At 38.0% G+C, this 21,814-nt stretch overlaps 1 protein-coding gene across 3 annotated transcripts in view; it reads right to left on the bottom strand.

Annotated features, from left to right (window-relative positions):
• MCCC1 (methylcrotonyl-CoA carboxylase subunit 1) overlaps nt 1-21,814 on the bottom strand; it is a 58,912-nt gene that overhangs the window by 15,409 nt on the left and 21,689 nt on the right. For all 3 annotated transcript variants that reach the window (XM_069472873.1, XM_069472871.1, XM_069472874.1), the window contains 6 exons: nt 20,327-20,438; nt 16,752-16,833; nt 8,596-8,723; nt 4,044-4,227; nt 2,103-2,212; nt 365-581 (listed from right to left, as the gene is read on the bottom strand). In XM_069472873.1, the coding sequence (XP_069328974.1) occupies nt 365-581; nt 2,103-2,212; nt 4,044-4,227; nt 8,596-8,723; nt 16,752-16,833; nt 20,327-20,438 (833 nt within the window). The remainder of the gene's footprint in view (nt 1-364; nt 582-2,102; nt 2,213-4,043; nt 4,228-8,595; nt 8,724-16,751; nt 16,834-20,326; nt 20,439-21,814) is intronic.

Below are 21,814 nucleotides of genomic sequence, written 5' to 3'. Positions count from 1 at the left end.
CTCTGGGACAAAGAGAGTTGCTGCAGGTACAGAGGGTACCACAAAATGGGCCAGGAGGAGTGGCGAACAAAAGGAGTCACAAGAAATCAGCATAGGATGAGGGAAGAACTCATGCTTGTGAAAAGAGACCATATCTATAATGTTAAGTGATTAGTTAAGCAACATTTAATAGATTAAATAGTGTTTATGGGTGCATGAGTGATATGTGAAGAGCTCGCCTGCATACTAAAAACCACACCAGCAGAGAATGGTGTCAATCACTGACAGAAGAAAGGGAGGCAAGAATGGCCCAAAGAAAGGAAATCATGTTCAATGATGATTCATAAAACTTGGCCAGCAGAGGAAAAAGGAAAGTATTCGCTACCTTGTGTCTGAAGTCTGAAAGCATCAGTCAGAGCTTTCTCCTTGCAGATGAGACCCAGAGCTGCCTGGCATAAAACCTCTTTGGCCGCAGCCTTCCGATTGGGTAACAGGTCTTTGTGGTGTTGAGGGATGAAATTAGTGTGCACATTCCCAGCTTCAAACTCTGGGTGGCCAGACAGCTTGAGTAAGAAGTCAATGTTGGTGTGCAGCCCAACAATCTAGGAAGAGAAAAAAGCCCCAGTTCCTACTGAGTAAGGGAAACAACGTATTTAGAAAAACATCTGCTCTTTTTTCTATTTTCTACTGTGGACAGCTCTTAGGAAAAATTTAAAAACCTACTAAGGTACCATGTGACATTAGGACAACTCTCAGGAAAAAACAAAACAAAATAAAAAATCACCTCATTATCACTATATTCATCACTACTTATGTTTGGGCTTAACATTTAAAACTACATTTGTATATGGTAAAGAAGATGTAGGCAAAGGCATCACTACCAAGATCAAGCCTAGGTAGTATACTTAATTAACTCAGGTCAGGAAAGTGGCAAATGTTAAGAAACACAAGCGCAATTCACTTGCAAGATATTGAAGACTTGGGTTCAGAACACTCCCGCAAAGCAGGAAGACTGCAAACAGCAGGCAGGGTTGTTATACTGGGGATGGGATAGGATTAAATACCCTCAAAAAAGCTTCCTTCCAAGACCAAAATACAAATTTTATACACTAATATAAAAATAAGAAAATATATAAAATTTACCCAAATCCACCCAATAAACAGGATCAAAAGTAAAATCAGCTACTTGAGCCTTGGGGTCGTTCATCCATTCACTTATTCATCCATTCCTTCATTCATCTAACAGCCATTTACTGAACACTTTCTAGGAATCAGGCTCTGAACTAGGCACTCGGGACAAAAGTGAGGAACAACAGAGATGAAGTCCCCACCCTCACAGAGCTTACATTCTAGAGAGACAGGTAACAATATCGATAAACAAATATCTAATATAATGTCACATGCTATGAAGAAAACTAAGGCTGGCTAAAGGGAGAGAGAAGAACAATGGGTACTATTTTAAATGAGGAGGACTGGGAAAGGACTCTGAGGAGGTGAGCAGGGTTGAGGACAGTCAGGAGCAAGCCCTGTGATCATGTGGGGAAAGAAGGTTCTGGAAGAGAGGACAGGAACACATGGCTCCTTGCTGGGTGAGTATGCAAAATGGCAAGGAGGCCATTGTGGTTGCAGCCACAGAGATCAGAGGTTTGATCGAATTATTAACATATAACAAGTTGAATATCTTCTATGAAATTAAATCAATGTGGTATAGAACTTTCTGCACCAAGGAAATTAACATTCTGCAGAAAAATAACAAACTCTATCATATAGATGAAACTGAACATAATTATTTTCCTTTGGAGAAAAATGACCAGACTGCAGGCCACACTTGAGTGGCTGGCCTTCTGTGCAGAAGGCATAGCTGTATCTCACTGCAATACAGCACTGACACGGACAGTTTTACTTCTGCAGTCTTTCTTTTGTAACTGAAATCCAGAAGTCCTCAAACCCTATTCTGACCCACGGGAAATTCCCCATGTGAAATTATTCTCTTTGTGACATATGGGCAATCGGTGGAAATAAGGAAATACGGTGACAAGACCAAGTCTCTGACAAGGATGAAGGCTGACCTTTGGTCCTGACCCAATGCAGCAAGATCATTAACATGGCCCCAGATCACTCACATTGTACTGACGAAGGCTGTACCGCAGTTTTGTCAAGGCCGTCTGGCGATCGGCAGCCCACACGACCAGCTTCGCAATCATGGGGTCATAATACACTGAAACTTCATCTCCTGAAAGTGAAAAACCACAGTAACCTCCCCAAGTCAAAATTTAAAGAAATAAAATAGGACAAGCAAGACATTTTGTTGTGTACATTTCACTTAACCCTCACAAACTTCTACATGATAGGTATCATTACCACTAATTTATTCATGAAGAAACTGAAGTGCAGAGGGGTTTAAAAACTTATCCAAAGTCCAAGGAAGATACGGCTATCCAAGAGCACCAGGCTCTAACATGGAGACACACAGCTGGCTTTCCCCATCCTATCTTCTTCTGAACTTTTTCTTTTCTCATTTTGGAAGTCAACACAAACTCCCTCTACCCTCTCACATTATACTCACTTCCTGCCCTTAGCATTCCCCTGCCTCCACTCTTTCAGTTTCCTCATCAGTAAAGGAAGTATAATAATTCCTCTAGCCTGCAGGATTGTTGGGAGGAGTGACGATAGAGTGCCATGCCTGGCAGGACTGATAACCAAATGGCAGCTATCATTACTGTGATGCTTACAGTCCTAGAGAACACGAATCTGAACCACAGCACATCCCGCTGGTTAGAAACGGTTCCGGTCGAAAGGATGTGGTATGCTATAAAGGACACTGTTGTAGGACCTTGTCACAATTTTGGTAGGTTACTTGACCTCTCCGAACCCCAGGGCCCTCATCTATAAGATTACAGATGCTTGAAGTAGAAAAGATGGAACCTGTGGGGCAAGCAGAGCTAAGATGAGAAGTTAAAAACTTTACTGACTACCAAATCTTGCTGTGGCTTTGCCAGAGCTCTCACAATGCTTCCACTTTTTATTAAATAAAAAGTCCTAATTCCTCATTTTGGCTTTCCAGACGTTATATGATTTGTCCTCAACCTGTGTCTCCAGCCACATCTCCAACTACTCACCTTCCTGAACCCTTTTCCCCAGCCATATATTTTCATACTATTCTTTGAACACATCTTTAATAATTCTTTTCTTCATTCTTCATTATGCTGTTAAATCTGCCTTTGTAAACCTACTCCAGATATCCCCTTAAAAACCTGTCCTGATTATATCAGCCTAACATAACCTCTCCGTCCTGAGAACTGCTATATTCCATCCCTGTGTAACTTACTCCAGCAACTGAAATCAAGCTGGCAGTAGACAGAGGTGGCTCAGTGCCTGGACTCTGGAGCCAGACTGCCTGGGTCTAGATATTGGCTCCAAGGTGACCATGGGCAAGTCACTGAACTGCTCTGTGCTCTAGTTTCCTCATCTAGAAAATGGGGGTGATGATAATCCCTACTCATAGGGTAATTCTCATGGCTAAAGGAGTCCATATAGAAAAATCACCTGGAAGAGTGCCTGTACATAGAAAGCACTAAATAATTGTTAGTTATATACATTGTTATTAAATATTATTCATATGTTGAACTATGGTAGCTCTTGCACTGTTATTTCTTTAACTGTAATTTATTTCTTTTAGTATTGTTTAGCTTATAGTAAGCTTACATCTTAATTCTCCAACTTGACTTTATGTTCCTTGAAGGCAGAGTGCCTTGAGCACAGCAGGAATCAGGTACCTTAAATCACTTTTGGAACTAGGTAAAGTGAAAAAGCAAAACAGTACACACAAAATACTTCTTGGTTAGGTTTGACCAAGTACTGCTGCCTTTCAAAACGAGAGTGCATTATTTAAAATACTATTCTTTAAAAATAACTATTCTAGAGGGAAAAAGTAAAGGTTAATGAGAAATCAACTAAATCTTTTATTTTAAAACATGCTAGACATTTTCATAAGACTCCATCCAAAAATAATAATGCAATAAAAATTTAAAAAGAGTGAAACTTATTGTCTTCTTTCACTTTACCTTGCCGAACTCCAGTTTCGATCCTAGTGGAATGGTCTGCTTGAGGAGTAGAGAGATGCACCAATGGTCCAGCCCCTGGCATGAAGTTATTGTTAGGATCTTCTGCATATATCCTAGCTTCAAAGGCATGGCCTTGCAGAGTTATTTCTTCCTGGCTCAAAGGAATCTTCTCTCCTGCTGCAACCTGGTAATAGAAGAACAGCGCTTCTTATGAAAATCCACCTTGCAGCAGCTATAAGACTTACTCAGTTGATGGTCTTACTTTTTTCTACACAAGATGTACATTTGGGTTTTGCAATGCAGACAAATAAAAAGTTATTTTATCTACCCACTAGAGTATTGGGCAAAACAAAAATAGATTATAAACAAGATGCAGGCTGGGCATGGTGGCTCACACCTGTGATCCCAGCACTTCGGGAGGCTGAGGTGGGAGAATCACTTGAGGCCAGGAGTTCAAGACCAGCCTGAGCAACATAGCAAGACTCCTATCTTTACAATAAAAAAAAAATTAGCCAGGCATGGTGGTGTATGTCTATGGTCCCAGATACTTGGGAGGCTGAGGCAGGAGGATTGCTTGAGCCTAGGAGTTTGAGGTTGCAGTGAGCTATGATGCTACTGCACTCCAGCCTGGCGACGAAAGAGTGAGACCTTATCTCAAAACAAACAAACCACACACATACAAAATAACCCAGATGTAGTTTGGGAATAATCTATTAGTTACAATAGGTTTCTAGGGTTTTAAATGTTTGAGAAAGCAGGCAAACTGATGACTAATTTATAAATATAAAAATCAGTGTTTGTACAATATAATAAAAACCAAAATTTCTTACTGGCAAGATATTCTTAGTTTTTATTTAAATCATTAGCAGTCAATTCCCAAATCAATCATTTTTTTATAATAAATTATTAGTTGGTGTTTAGGACTACATTCACAGCCATGGAAAAAATGTGGCAGGCATTAGTTATTCTATACTGCAATAATCTTCGTAAGCAAGTGAGTGATAAAGCAAAACAGAAAGGGGAACAGGATGGTTTTTCAATTTTATGTTTAAGTGTATTGCATGATACCAGATTATAAACAGGATAATCACTGTTGTTATGATTCCTATAATTATTACTATTTTGGCTATTATGAACCAATATATGAAATCATGCATCAATTAGTATAGCTTGGAAAAGGATATTGGAGGACACACTGTCACTTTCTTTACTCTCCTCCTCAGATTTTTCTCTAAGATGAGAAAACGACAACCTGAGAAAGCAATATAGATACAGGAAAAAAGACTCTAGATAACTCAGTATGACACTGAACTACACAGGTAAGCATAAAACAGAGGCAAAGGTCTCATCTCTTTGAATCTGTAAATAAGAAAGATCAGGAACTATGGCAAATAAGAACAAAGGGAACAGGAACTAAGCTGAATGCCTTTGCATGGTATTTCAAACCACACTCTGCAGCTGTATTGCCTGGGTTCACATTTTGTCTCTGTATTTACTCTGTGACTTGGGCAAGTTTCTTAAGCTCTCCATACCTCAGAGAAAAGTGCCTGGCATATAGTGGGCATTATGTTAACTATTATCATTTCATTCTTACCCTTTATAATAAAATATTCTTTAATGCTTTAATAAAGAATTCTATTTGTTTTAATATACAAAAAGAAAAGAATGACCATGTATCTGTATTCCAAGATGTGATCTTATTTCTAACTATACAGCCCCATTTCAACCTGGCTTGTCTTTGCCTGTGTATTTTTCTCTGAGAATGGCTTCTTCTTCCCCCCCGCCTCCCCCCGCGTATCCATAGAGATGGGCATCTGAGAATGGCTTCTACCTGAGCCAGGAAGAGATTAGCCCCAACCATGCTTTTGGGTATTTGTAAATCTGTGCCATTTGAATTCTCTCAAGCTTAGACATTCACTCTTTGGAATTCCTAACCTCGGACATTTTTACCAACTTCCCCTGAACACTGCTAACCATCTGCAGCCTGAACCCTGGCTGCTCACCTCACTGCACCCTGGCTCGTGGAAGCCTTTGACTCCAGAGGCAGGTGCTGAGGCTTGAACTCTTGCCTTACCAAATGGTGAGTCCTCTTGTTTTACCTCTGCCTCAAAGCCAGACTCCAAAGTACCTTAAACTCTATAAACCAGGTCCAGCAGTTTCCCTAAATTCTAGAGTCCCTCCCCAGATGATAAAACCCTGCTTCTCTTTCTAAAGAGCCTTCTTACGATTTCTTGAGTTTCAGAAATAAATGTCTGTTGGTTTTGCTAATGTCCAAAAGCTTTCTCTAGCCTCAATCTTTTTTTTTTTTTTTTTTATTTATTTTTTTTTTTATTTCATCTTGTTATGGGGGATACAGAATTTCAGGTTACATACGTTGCTCCTGTTCCGCCCTTCCCCCCAAGCCAGAGCTCCAGACATGTCTGTTCCCCAGGTCGTGCGCATTGCACCCATCATGTAGGTATATATCCCTCCCTTCCCCACCCCCCCCTTCCCTAGTCAGCACCTTCAAGTGTTACCACTCCCCAAACGGTGCACAATGCACTCATTGTGTAGGCATACCCCCATCCCCTCCCCCACCCCCCACCTCAGTCTGACATCCAATTGGTGTTGTTCCCAGATGTGTATTTAGGTGATGATCAGGGGAACCAATTTTCTGGTGAGTACATGTGATGCTTGTTTTTCCAATCTTGGGATACTTCACTTAATATAATGGGTTCCAATTCTCTCCAGGAGAACCATAGAGATGTCGTATCTTCATCATTCCTTATAGCTGAGTAATATTCCATGGTATACATATACCACAGCTTACTAATCCAATCATGTATTGATGGGCATTTGGTACCAAAACCAGGAAAGGATGCAACAAAAATAGAGAACTACAGACCAATTTCTCTCATGAATATAGATGCAAAAATTTTCAATAAAATACTAGCAAATCGAATCCAAGTACTTATCAAAAAAATAATCCACCACGACCAAGTGGGCTTCATCCCAGAGATGCAGGGATGGTTCAACATACGTAAATCTATAAATGTAATTCACCACATAAATAGAAGCAAAACCAAAAACCATATGATACTCTCATTAGATGCAGAAAAAGCATTTGACAAAATTCAACACTCCTTTATGATAAAAACGCTTAACAAAATAGGCGTAGATGGAACCTACCTAAAAATGATACGAGCCATATATGACAGACCCACAGCCAACATCATTCTGAATGGGGAAAAATTGAAAGCACTCCCACTTAGAACTGGAACCAGACAGGGCTGCCCACTGTCCCCATTACTTTTCAACATAGTATTGGAAGTCCTTGCGAGAGCTATCAGGCAAGAGAGCAAAATCAAGGGAGTCCAAATAGGGAAGGAAGAGATCAAACTCTCACTTTTTGCTGACGATATGATGCTATATCTAGCCTCAATCTTTAGAAACCTTTTATCTTCCATGATTTCAAAATCTAGACTCTTTTGGTTTACTGCTTCAGAAAAAATATCCTCCTTTTCCTTGAATTCTGGAAACATAAACACTCTTTCCAGAAGTTTCCATATCTACAGTTTTTCTTGACACTAACTTATTAGCCTGATACGCCTGATTTTCATTAGTTCCCAAGCCTATAGAGGCACAGAAGAATCTTTTGGCTCAATTAAAACTACTGATCATCCCCAAGGAACCAACAAAAGGAATATCATATTATTGTTCACAGTTCTGAGAGGATGAAATTATCAAAATAATCAAGACTTCAGCATACCATGGAAAATCATACCATGGAAAAAACCAATTTAGATTCAGGATATATAAAGAACCAAGAATCCAGCAGAAATCAGGAATATTTATACTACTTAACATTTTTTGCATACAAAGAAAAAGAAGGCTGGGGTAAATCTGTTTTCACTAAAGAGAACAAAAACAGACTAAGCTATTATTAATATTTGAAGAAATATGCTTTGTGGAACTCTGGTTTATACCAGTGCTTCTCAAACTATCCATAGTAAAAGAACAGTTATGAACTGACATGTCTGAAAAATATAGTAGACATGTTACAGCAATGTCAAAACGCTTTAAAAGTTTCTAAACATTTAGTCTGAATGGCTGTTCTGAATGAGCATTTATCGTGGGCTGGTGACAGTTGGTAAATAGGCACTTTCCACGGACTATTCTATTGGTCTAAACCATTTGCTTGGCTCTTCATTCTTAGCTCTGCCTGAGCCCATTTCAGCTTGGCTGCATCCGCTACAATCTAATGATGCATGGCCCAGAATGCTGCGGTCTTAGGTAGCCCATGAGGCTTCGGCCTTGAGATGATGTGGTCACAAGCAAACCTCAGTGATGGCAGCTTGCCTACTGGCTGCCCCTTGCCTAAGGGGAACTGGAGGTTAGTGACAGATTAGGAATCTGAGTCCCCAAAGTGCCAACAAAGTCATAGTATCAAATGTAGTTTCACTTTTCATCTCCCATTTTCCTGTCCCCATCAGAGCCACCATGAATTGAACCCTATCCAAAATGACACCTGTTATTCTCAAAACTTATTTTTAATAGAAAAAAAAATGCTCACCCTAAGCTGCCACTCCACCAAGTCAGTTCCTGTGATCATCTCGGTAACAGGATGTTCTACTTGCAGTCTTGTATTCATTTCCATGAAGTAGAAATTGTCCTTTGAGTCCATGATAAACTCCACAGTTCCTAAAAGATAAAACACAATGGTCACATTTCAATAGTATATAATAATCAGCAGCAAATCAAAACCTTGTATGCTATATTACATCTAGTTTTACTGCTGTCTTCATTCAATGGTAACATTTTGCATTTCATGAAGAAAATATCTCATATTTTGCAGCAGAAAATGAGTCTCAGTCAAAAATAGGGAGCTACATGAAATTAGCAATGGAAAAGTATATTTGGGATTGTGAGCAAATGGTAAACTCAAATTATGAATCAGTCTCAGCTGCTGTAACAGTGAGAACAAGGTTGGACCATGTGTTACTGCATCAGAGTATTAAGACCTCGGAAGCCTCACCCCATGACATCCGATCTCACTTTAACTCTGTAGAGAAAAAGTCAACATTTTCTTCCTGATTGTGGGCTCTTGGAAGTTTCCTTTAAAGTTCCTTTTGCTGGTGACCCATTGAAGGACTGTTGAGCAACTAAACCTTATGTTAAAGTTATTGACATTCTATTAAGCTCTACAAAATTTCTCCTTGCTTTATTAAGGTTTAATTTTAAACAATAAAATGTAAGTATTTTAGGTGTAGGTGTGTTGATTTTAGCAATCGAATACAATCATGTAACCACCACCACAATGGCAGCTTGTGGTGGTGGTTCCACCACCCACAAAGTTTCCATCGTCCACAAAGTTCCACTGTTCCCATTAGCAATCATTCCCTTCCTTAGACCCTGGGGTCCAGGCAACCACTGATCTGCTTTCTGTCATGATAATTTTTTCTAGAATTTCATAGAAATGGAATCATATAGTTTGTAGTCTTTTGTGTTTGAGTTTATTTCACTTAGCCTAAAGTGAATATATTAATAACTTAAAAAAATTTTCAAACTATACTTATAATCCATTAGTAGATTTTAAAATCAAGTTAAGTGAAGACTTCTGGTTTCTGATCTGACATATAAGGAGCTTAGAAGTTGACACTCCATCCTACCAACAAGTAAAAAGTGGGACATGCTGAAAAAATCAACAGTGCTTCTCAGGTTTGTCAGAGAAATCAGGTCACAAAGCAAACTGCTGCCCCCCTAAATTGGAGAGACAAGCAAATACAGAGATTCCATGAGCAGAAGACTGAACTGCAATTGACAAATTGCTGGCAGCTCCCGTGTGAACAACTCAGTTAAAAAGTCCAAGGGGACCCAGTCACAGGAGGATCACCATACTTCACCAGGTCTTCACAGTGAGTATCAGAGAAAAATCTCCTCATGCTTCCAGGGAAAAGAAACCATTTTGAGATACACCAGAAAATTCTGTTCTTCTTAACCAGGCCTGTCCTCACAAGAAATTATTTTACCAGAGCCTAAACTATTGGGGTTTTATTGGAGCCTAACCTGACTGGGGAAAGGAAATATGCAATTCCAACTCCCTCCAGACATCCTGTTCCACCTAAGGGGTGAGGGAGAACAAAACAAAAACAAACTGACAAGCACTGGTGAAGTTCATAGTCTGAGCACAGGCTCAGCAAAGACTGAGACCTCAGACTGTGACCATAGGACTACAGAACACTTCCCCTCCCCCCACATTTTACCACATTACAAAAGGCCAATTTATCAAAACTTCTTTTACCCAATACATCATGTCCACCTTTAACAAAAAATTACAAGGCATACTAAAAGACAAAAAACAGAGTTTGAAGAGAATTAATAAGCAATAGAACCAAAGTCAGATATGGCAAGAATGTTAGAATTATCAGACTAGGAATATTATAAACTGTGATTAATAGGCTAAGAGCTTTAATGGAAAAAGAAGATAATATGCAAGAATAGATGGATAATGTAAGCAGAGAGATGAAAATTCTAAAAAAATCAAAAGGAAATGTTAGAGTTTTAAAAAACATTGCAACAGGCCGGGCGCGGTGGCTCACGCCTGTAATCCTAGCACTCTGGGAGGCCGAGGCGGGTGGATTGCTCAAGGTCAGGAGTTCGAGACCAGCCTGAGCGAGACCCCGTCTCTACTAAAAATAGAAAGACATTATATGGACACCTAAAAATCTATATAGAAAAAATTAGCCGGGCATAGTGGCGCATGCCTGTAGTCCCAGCTACTCGGGAGGCTGAGGCAGTAGGATCGCTTAAGCCCAGGAGTTTGAGGTTGCTGTGAGCTAAGCTGACGCCACGGCACTCACTCTAGCCTGGGCAACAAAGTGAGACTCTGTCTCAACAAAAAAAAAACAAAAAAAAAAAAAAAACATTGCAACAGAAATGAAGCGTGCTTTGATGGGCTCATTAGTAGACTGGACATGGCTGAGGAAAGAATCTCTGAGCTTGAGAATATGAAAATAGAAACTTCCAAAACTCAAAAACAAAGAGGAAAAAAGACTTGAACAAACAGAACAGAATATCCAAGCACAGCAGGACAACTACAAAAGGTATGACACATGCATAATGGGAACATCAGAAGGAGATGAAAGAAAGGAACAGAAGAAATATTTGAAGCAATAATGACTAAGAATTTCCTCAAGTTGTCAGAAACCAAATGACAGAGACCAGAAAGCTCAGAGAACACCAAGGAAGATAAATGCTCCCCCACAAAAAGACAAACAAACAAACAAAACAACCCTGGGCATATCACATTGAAATTTCAGAAAATCAAAGATAAAGAAAAATCTTAACTGAAGCTAGAAGAAAAAAATGCTTTACCTACAGAAAAGCAAAGATAAGAATTATATGCAGCTTCTCCTTAGAAACCAATCAAACAGGAAGAGAGTGGAGAGAAATACTTAAAGTGTTGAAAGAAAAAAACTCACTAACCTAGAATGCTGTACCTTGCAAAATTATCTTTCAAAAGTGAAAGAGAGGCAGGGCGTGGTGGCTCATGCCTGTAATCCTAACACTCTGGGAGGCCAAGGCGGGAGGATCGCTTGAGGCCAGGAGTTGGAGACCAGCCTCAGCAAGAGCTAGACCCGTCTCTACTAAACAAAATAGAAAGAAATTAGCCAGGCAACTAAAAAAAAAAAAGTAGAAAAAATTATCTGGATGTGTTGGTGCATGCCTGTAGTCCCAGCTACTGGGGAGGCTGAGGCAGGAGAATCACTTGAGCCCAAGAGTTTGAGGTTGCTATGAGCTAAACTGACGCCATGGCACTCTACTCAGGGCAATGGAGACTCTGTCTCAAAAATAAATAAATAAAATAAAATAAAATAAAAAGTGAAAGAGAAATAAATACTTTCTCAGACAAGCAAAAACTGAGGAAATTTGTTGTCAGAAGACCTGCCTTGTAAGAAATGTTAAAAGAAGTTCTTCAAAGAAAAGGAAAATGATAGAGGTCAGAATTTGGATCTACGTAAAGAAAGAAAGAGTACTGGAGAAGGAATAAGTGAAGGTAAAGTAAAATCTCTTATTTTTCTTATTCTTAACTGATCTAACAGATAATAGTTTGTTCAAAAAAGTAACAGCAACAATGTATTTGATTATGCATGCTTACATGTATATGCTCATGTATGAATGAAATGCATGATAGCAATGATAGAGGGGACAAGACAGAGGAATTAGGGATATTTTGCTATTACAAGGTACTTGAACTTCTTGAGAGGTGATAAGTGGACTTTGATTAGTTCTGAATGTATATTGCAAACTCTACAACTACAATTGAGAAAACCATAAAGAAAATATACAGTCATGCATTGCTTAATGACGGGGATATATTCCGAGAAATATGTCATTAGGTGATTTCATCACTGTGTGAACATCATAAACTGCACTTCCACAAACCTAGATGATATAGCCTCCTACACACCTACGCTATGTGCTATAGCCTATTGTTCCTAGGTCTCAAACCCGTACAGCATGCACTGAATACTGTAGGCAATTGTATTTAATAACATAATGGTAAGTATTTGTGTGTCTAAACATATCTAAACAGAGAAAAGGTAATGTGTTATGTTATGACATTACAATGGCTACAATGTCACTAGGTGATAGGAATTTTTCAGCTCCATTATAATCTTACAGGACCACCATAATATATGTGGTCTGTTATCAATCAAAATGTCATTATGTGGTGTATAACTGTAAATGATATGCCAAGAAAGGAGAGAAAATGGAATCATAAAAAAAGGTCAGGTAAAACCATGAAAGTGCATGGTACATGCCTGTATTCCCAGCTACTCAGGAAGCTGAAGCAGGAGGATTGCTTGGGCCCAGGAGTTCATGGCCAGCCTGGGCAATACAGTGATATCTTGTCTTAAAAAAAAAAAAAAAACAATAACAAAAACCCAGGAAAGGCAGGAAGAGTATGGAAGACAAAAATAGGAACAATGAACAAGGGGAACAAATAGAAAACAGTAACAAATACAGTAGATATTAATCAAACCGTATCAACAATAACCATAAATGTCTGTATAATGAAACAGATTTAAGGTAAAAGGATGGGCCGGGCACGGTGGCTCACCCCTGCAATTCTAGCACCCTGGGAGGCTGAGGCAGGAGGACTGCTTAAGCTCAGAAGTTCAAGACCAGTCTGAGCAAGAGCAAGACCCCATCTCTACTAAAAATAGAAAAAGTAGCCAGGCATCCTGGCGCACACCTGTAGTCTCAGCTACTCAGGAGGCTGAGGCAGGAGGACGGCTTGAACCCAGGAGTCTGAGGTTGCTGTGAGCTAGGCTGACGCCACAGCACTCTAGCCTGGGCAACAGAGCAAGATTCTGTCTCAAAACAAACAAACAAATAAACAAAAAACCTTATTTTTCATGTAACCACTTAGTCCTACTCTAATAGACTCTGAATTGGTTCAGCTGGGTTGGATCTCCAAAAGCTTTTTTCTGCTTTCTACATCCTGTCTAGAGTACAGAGTATGCTCCATTCATTTTTTTTTAAGATGTAGCATAAGGATATTTGTCAACTATTTACTCTCTTTCAGCCATCTATTTAACTTTTTTTGGACTCAGCTTCATCTATAAAATGGGAATGATTTCTTAATATCACAATAAATGTGATAAATGTGGATAGAAGCCAATAAAATGAGGGATAGTTTCAATCTATAAAATAATGTGAAGAATTTTCACCTTAAAAATTAGATTTCATTACAATATTAATGAAATAGTCATCCAAAAATATTTTATTTTACTAACAAAGAAATGCACCTGAAAGAATAATATTATATCTGATAATTATCAGTTTGTCAAAGATAAAAAATATTGATCATATGTAGTGCTTGTGAGAATGTGGGTATGTTGGATCAACTTTTCTACAAGGCACATTGTTAATACATCTCAAAATTAAAAATGTTCATGCCTTTTGATGAAATGATCTCTTTTCCAGAAATTTGTTCTTAAGATAAAATCAGAAAGATATTCAAAGGTGTGTTTATAAGTTTATTCATCTAAGCTTAATTAATAAGAGTGAAAAATGGGAAATGAGATACATTCCACTAATAAGAAATTATTTAAATTACTATGATATACCCCCAAATGGAATAAATACTCAGTGGCTGTTCAATAAGAAGATGAAGTTCTGTTTATTGACATGAAATGATGTCTGTAATATATTGTTAAGTGAAAAGAAAATTATAGAACTGGATGTTTAGCATTATTGCACTTACATGGATATGTTCATATTTATACCTATATTTATATTTATATACATACAAATATATTTGTATATAATGGTGGAGGAAATTCACTTTGTACTTGACACATTTTTGACTTGTGTAAACATTTTTTATAGTGCATGGTGTTATGTTTTATAATCAGTCAAAACAATAATAATGAAGAAGAAAAAAGGATCCAAGGGGCATTCAAATGAAACTCTTAATTCTGCTGCTTCTACTAATTTCTCTTATTTGTAATATGACCATTGAATTGGATCACTTAACTTCTGACCAGCTAAGTAGGGACACGGGCCTAGGCTATCTACAGGGGATTAAAGAAACAGTAAAAGATAGGCCGGGCGCGGTGGCTCACGCCTGTAATCCTAGCACTCTGGGAGGCCGAGGCGGGTGGATCGCTCAAGGTCAGGAGTTCGAGACCAGCCTGAGCAAGAGTGAGACCCCGTCTCTACTAAAAATAGAAAGAAATTATATGGACAACTAAAATATATATATAGAAAAAATTAGCCGGGCATGGTGGCGCGTGCCTGTAGTCCCAGCTACTCGGGAGGCTGAGGCAGTAGGATCGCTTGAGCCCAGGAGTTTGAGGTTGCTGTGAGCTAGGCTGACGCCATGGCACTCACTCTAGCCCGGGCAACAAAGTGAGACTCTGTCTCAAAAAAAAAAAACAGTAAAAGATAAACAAGTATGAGATAAAAGGTATGGAGATATGATATAAATTGGTGAGGCTGGCTGTAAATAACACACTAATCTATTTGATGCAATAATATATGACAGGCACTTGATGGGCTTTGTGAATTGAACATCATGTGAAAATGAGGTCGTTGAATGTGAGAGTAAGCGACAGGGCTGACGGCCGGGGAGGAGAGGCGCTGGATCCAGGGCTGTGGGAAGCCTGATTCCCTTCAACATCTTTTCTTTCTGAGACCCAGTGGTGGGCATTAGAGACTTTCGGTCTACTTCTCCTTTATTTTGGACTGAGACCTAGATGCTATCATGTAAAAATATCCTTGCTGATGCATATTAAGTACACAAACAACCCGGTTAAAAAAACAGGCAAAAGACCTGGACAGATACTTCATCGAAGAGATATACAGACAGCAAGTAAACACATGAAAATACGTTCAACATTACATGTCATTAGCGGAGTACAAATTGAAACAACAATGAGATACCAAATTGCCAAAATCCAAAACACTGATAACACCAAATGCTGGTGAGGATTTGGAACATAGGAACCGTCATTCTTTGCTGGTTGGAATGCAAAATGGTACAGCTACTTTGGAAGAAAGTGTGGTAGTTTCTTCCAAAACGAAACATTTTCTTACCATATGATCCAGCAATCACGCTTCTTGGCATTTAGCTAAATGAACTGAAAAATTATGGCCATACAAAAACTTTTACAAAAATGTTTACAGTAGCTTTATTTATAATTGCCAAAACTTAGCATCCAAACACAGCCACCAAGATATCCTATAGAGACTATAAAAAGCATAGTGGTTGCCAGGGTTTATAGGAAAGGGAGGAATGAACAGGCAGAGGATATTTAGGATAATGAAACAATTCCACATGATACTACAATGGTGGATACACATTATACATTTGTCAAAAACGCACAAATGTTCAACACCAAGAGCAAACCCTAAAGTGAACCATGGCCTTGGGCAATAATGATGTGTCAGTGTAGGTTCATCAATTGTTACAAATGTACCACTCTGGTGCAGGGATGTTTATAGTGTGGGAGGTTGTATGTGGGGGTGGGGGACAGGGGGTATACGGGAACTCTGTACTTTCTGCTCAGTTTTGCTGTGAACTTAAAACACTCTAAAACATAAAGCTTATCAACTAAAAAATAAGCAAAAAAATCAACTTAGTGTTGTCATATTTTATTTTACTTATTTATTTTTTTAGAGATAGCGTCTTACACTTGCCCAGGCTGGAATGCAGTGGCTATTTACAGGCATGATCCCACTGCTGATCAGCAGGAGAGTTTTGACTCTCTCTGTTTCTGACCTGGTGGTTCCCTGCTCCGGGGGGAGGGGGTGGTCACTACAGTGAAGTCAAATTTAATGCAGACACCCGACTGGCACAGCGCACTACAGACCAGAACTCCTGGACTTTAGTGATCCTCCTGCCTCACCCTCCTGAGGAGCAGGGACTACAGGTCCTCACCACTGTGCCTGGCTATTTTAAAATAGAATAGAAAATAGCAAAACTCATATATAATTAAAATAAGTAATATTTAGCAAACTGTTTCTTTCAAATATGTATGTATATAAACACAAACCCTTGTGTACATATTAGGTCTCGATATAAAATGTATTTCTTGCCATGGATATGGTCAAAAAGTCTTAAAAGCCACTGATTTAAAGCTCTATGTTTCTCTTGTCTTCTGAAATGAAAATAAATGATTGTTTCAACTCTTCTATTAGAAGCAAATCTTAACATACCTGCTCCGACATAATTTACAGCTTTAGCAGCTCTGACTGCAGTTTCTCCAAGCTTTTTTCTTACTTCTGGTTTAATACCAGGCTACAAAAAAATATTTAAAATAAATCTCCATTAGTAGCTTGCTTTACTTGAAATTTCCATGAAAATCTAAAATAGGTGCCATATAGCAATGGTTTGGTCAACAAAGAACTGCATATATGATGTGGTCTCATAAGATTATAATGAAGCTGAAAAATTTCTATTGCCTCGTGATGTCATACCTATTATAATGTCATTGTAGAGCAATGCATTACTCATTAGTTTGTGGTGATACTGGTGTAAACAAACCTACTGCACTGCCAGCCTTATAAAAGCATAGCACATACATTATGTACAGTACATAATACTTGATAATGATAATAAATGACTGTTACTGGTTTATGTATTTACTATACTATTTTTTTATTGTTATGTTCGAGTATACTCCTTCTACTTACCAAAAAAAAAAAAAAAAGTTAACTGTAAAACATCCTCAGGCAGGTCTTTCAGGAAGTATTCCCGAAGGCATTGTTGTCATCGGAGATGACAGCTCCGTGTGCGTTACTGCCCCTGAAGACCTTCCAGTGGAACAAGACGTGGAGGTGGAAGACGATGAAATTGATAATCCACCCTGTGTGGGCCTGGGCTAATGTGTGTGTGTCTTAGTTTTTAAGAAAAAAGTTTAAAAAGTTAAAAAAAAAAAAAACTTATAGAATAAGGATATAAAGAAAATATTCTCGTACAGCTGTATAATGTGTCTGTTTTAAGCTAAGTATTATTACAAGAGTCAAAAAGTTAAAAAAATTAAAGTTTATAAAGTAAAACTTACAGTAAGGCAAGGTTAATTTATTATTGAAGAAAAAATATTTTTTATAAATATACTATAGCCTAAGTATACAGTGTTTATAAAGTCTATAGTAGTGTGTAGTATATCCTAGGTCTTCACATTCACTCACCACTCACTGACTCACCCAGAGCAACTTCCAGTCCTGCAAGCTCCATTCATGGTAAGTGCTCTGCACAGGTGTACCATTTTTTATCTTTTATCCCATATTTTTACTGTAGCTTTTCTATGTTTAGATACACAAATACTTATTATTGTGCTACAATTACCTACAGTACTCAGTACAGTAACATGCTGTACAAGTTTGTAGCCTAGGAGCAATAGGCTATACTATAGAGCCTAAGTGTATAGTAGGCTATATCATCTAGCTTTGTGTACATCTAGTACACTCCACGATGGTCACAAAATGATGAAATTGCCTAACAATGCATTTCTCAGAACATATTCCCATCATTAAGTGATGTATGACTATATTATGTTAATAGTTCTATGCATCAAATATTGCATTAAAAATGTAAGAGTAAAAAGCTAATGTTATACACTTCATCAAGAAGTACTGTCCTTAGCCGGGCATGGTGGCGCATGCCTGTAGTCCCAGCTACTCGGGAGGCTGAGACAGGAGGATCGCTTGAGTTCAGGAGTTTGAGGTTGCTGTGAGCTAGGCTGACGCCACGGCACTCACTCTAGCCTGGGCAACAGAGTGAGACTCTATCTCAAAAAAAAAAAAAAAAAAAAAAAAAAAAAAGGCCAGGCGCGGTGGCTCACGCCTGTAATCCTAGCACTCTGGGAGGCCGAAGTGGGCGGATCGTTTGAGCTCAGAAGTTCGAGACCAGCCTGAGCAAGAGCGAGACCCCATCTCTACTAAAAATAGAAAGAAATTATATGGACAGCTAAAAATATATATAGAAAAAAAAAAATTAGCCGGGCATGGTGGTGCATGCCTGTAGTCCCAGCTACTCGGGAGGCTGAGGCAGGAGGATCGCTTGAGCTCAGAAGTTTGAGGTTGCTGTGAGCTAGGCTAACGCCACGGCACTCACTCTAGCCTGGGCAACAGAGTGAGACTCTGTCTCAAAAAAAAAAAAAAAAAAAAAAGAAGTACTGTCTTATATCAGTTTAACTGTCAATATACCACTGTGGCATAGTTGAATGGTTCTGCTTGTAATTTCTATGAATTGCAGCTATACTCAGCATAATTACGTATCTTTGTCTCCTGTACCTACATGACAACTTTCATAACTATATGTTCACTTAAAATTACATGTATCAATATGAAAATTTTCAATAATCCCTATTTTGTTTCAGGATGATAGAGCAATCTGAGTCATGTGCCTAATGATTACCTTGGAATAAGGAGACACTTTGAGATTCCAAGTTAATAAGAAAGGTTCATAAAGAGAAATCTCATCAATAAGTAAACAAACTTTCTAAAACAGTGCTCCACAGATATACATTAAAGTAAGCAATGCTTGAAAATAAGGCTTTACTACCATTATTGTTGACATTTACTTCAACTGGTGTAATATACTCTGCAACAGAAATTTAATTTTGAATACAGTATATGAATAACATAGTATCAAGAAACCTCAGATCCCTGCCTTTTTGTAAATACGTATTGAAAAAAAAAATGTACATAACCTTGGGCAAGAACCCACGGCAGTAGCAAGTTCCAAAGAAATATGAATCAAAAATAGGTAGTCCTTGTAGAAGGCCTTGACCTAGATAATAACCTAAACCAATCAGGAGGAAGGCTCAAAGAGATGTAACAATTAATGTTAAGGAAGCAAAAACTGCCAAGCAAGCAACTCTCTTTTCTCTACAATATGACCACTAAAGCAGGAAGATGACTAATATATTTTAGGAACATCTGAAATATTATAATAGTTAAAACAAGAGTCTTCTCCATAAAAAATAGATTTAACTAACCATTCCATTCCATTCCTGTAATTAATTCTAGTTAATTACAATTAAAATGTGCATTGAAACCTCACTGTAAGAGGTAAGCTGCCCCCTCTAAGTCAGCTACTTAGATGAGAGTAGATTTTCCCAGATTCTATCCAGAAGGAACATGGTCCTATTGTGTCTACCCCCAGAACATCAACCCCCTCATCATCCCAACACTACAGGAGGTCTTTCCATTATATTACTACTGGGAAGTAGTTGTCCAGCAGGACTTTGGGGGATGGGATACACCAGCTTAACAGAGTTCCGATGTGAAAATCAGGGTGAATAGGGTTAACATTACATGTGGCCCTTGAACAACACAGGTATGAACTGTGAGAGTCCATTCTTATGTGGATTTTCTTCTGCCTCTGCCATCCCTGACATAGCAATACCAACCAACCCCTCCTTTTCCTCCTCAGCCTATTCAAGGGGAAGATGATGAGGATGACGATGGTGATCCATTTCCACTCAATGAATAGTAAATATATTTCCTCTTCCTTATGATTTTCTAAATAACATTTTCTTTTTTTCTAGCCTACTCGATTGTATGAATACAGTACATAATACACACAACACACAAAATGTGTTAATTGACTGTTTATGTTATTGAGAAGGTTTCTGGTCAACAGTAGGCTATTAGCAGTTAAGCTTTTGAGGAGGCAAAAGATACTTGGATTCTTGACTTCGAGGGGGGTTGGTGTACCAAACCCTTACCTCATTCAAGGGTTAACTGTACAGAGAAGCTTATAAATTACTTTACAAGGTCCTTACCGCTGGGGCCTCCTCAATGATCTTCTGATGTCGCCTCTGCACACTACAGTCTCTTTCAAACAAGTACACGGCATTGCCATGGTTATCACCAAACACCTGGACTTCTACGTGCCTATTTAAAAGCAAACATACATGTTAATATAATATGCTTTGTTAAGGGTGATAAATATCACATTCATTAAGCTAAACTGTTAGCCACAATGACCAAGATTCTTCCATGTTTATTTTCTTTAAGTAAGATCTGATATTTTCACCTCAAAATAGAAGTTATGGATTTAGAAACAGAACTATACTCTTACACAAACTTCATAAAAAGTTTTCACTTGTAGGATGAGCATTAAAGAGAAAAAAATTATATATATGAAATGATTGGCAAATAAGACAAGATAGAAAATACAGGAGACTCAAAGTAGGGGTAAGTCACAAAAAGTACAAATTGTCAAGGAACAGATTGATAAATTTGACTACATCAAAATTGCAAACTATAATCACATTTCATATTGTCAAAAGGTCAATGAAAACTTTTTTTATGACTGTTTTTTTTTTTTTAAACAGCTCTTACAGTAAAATTTTATAAGCTATGGAAACCTGAAATTAAAATGGCTCATTCTGAAAGGGGTCAAGAAATAAATTAACATGGATCATTAGTATTGAAAAAACATACTAGCATTAAATCACAAAAAAACCAAAAAAGGCACTTTAATGTTTAGTATAAAATAGTAAATTATGACAAATCATATTGAGTGAATGCATGTAACACTTGTGAAAATAAGGCTAATACAGACCATTTGGTGAACATGAAAGTATTCTCAGTAAGTTTATTTTGATACGTTCACACTGTAGTTCACCTCACATAATTTACCACCATAATATAGAAATGAGTGATCAGCAATTTTTTTTGTGTTGATTTTTAAAAATAAAAACTATCAAACACAGAAGAAATAAAAAAGCTAGTAAGTGTTATAAATGTACTGTTTCAGCACAATTGAGTCATTTCTATTCCTTCATGAAGCACTTCATTTAACCACTTGAAAGAATTTATTGTCTTGATATATCATCTTTGCTGAATGTTCCATTTTTGAATTTTCCAACCTAATGCATTCTCTTGACAAAATAGTCGGACCTGATTTCTACTTTTTGGAGTTCTTGCCTTGTTGACCTTTCCTCCTTTTTATTTACCCGTAAGCTATAATCATCAAACATATTTTTTTCATATGTTTGTTAGCCATTCTTATATCTTCTTTCGAGAAGTTTCTATTCATGTCATTTGCCCACTTTTTGATAGGGTTGCTTGATTTTTTCTTGCTGATTTTCCTGAGTTCTAAATAGATTCTTGTTATCAGTCCTTTATCTGATGTGTAGTATGCAAAAATTTTTTCCCATTCTGTAGGTGGTCTGTTTATTCTCTGGACTGTTTCTTTGGCTGTGCAGAAGCTTTTTAATTTAATCATGTCCCATTCATTTATTTTCGTTGCTGCTGTGATTGCC

The sequence above is a fragment of the Eulemur rufifrons genome, chromosome 7, assembly GCF_041146395.1.
Source record: "Eulemur rufifrons isolate Redbay chromosome 7, OSU_ERuf_1, whole genome shotgun sequence".
NCBI classification, from domain to species: Eukaryota; Metazoa; Chordata; class Mammalia; order Primates; family Lemuridae; genus Eulemur; species Eulemur rufifrons.
This window is presented reverse-complemented; position numbering and strand designations above follow the sequence as displayed.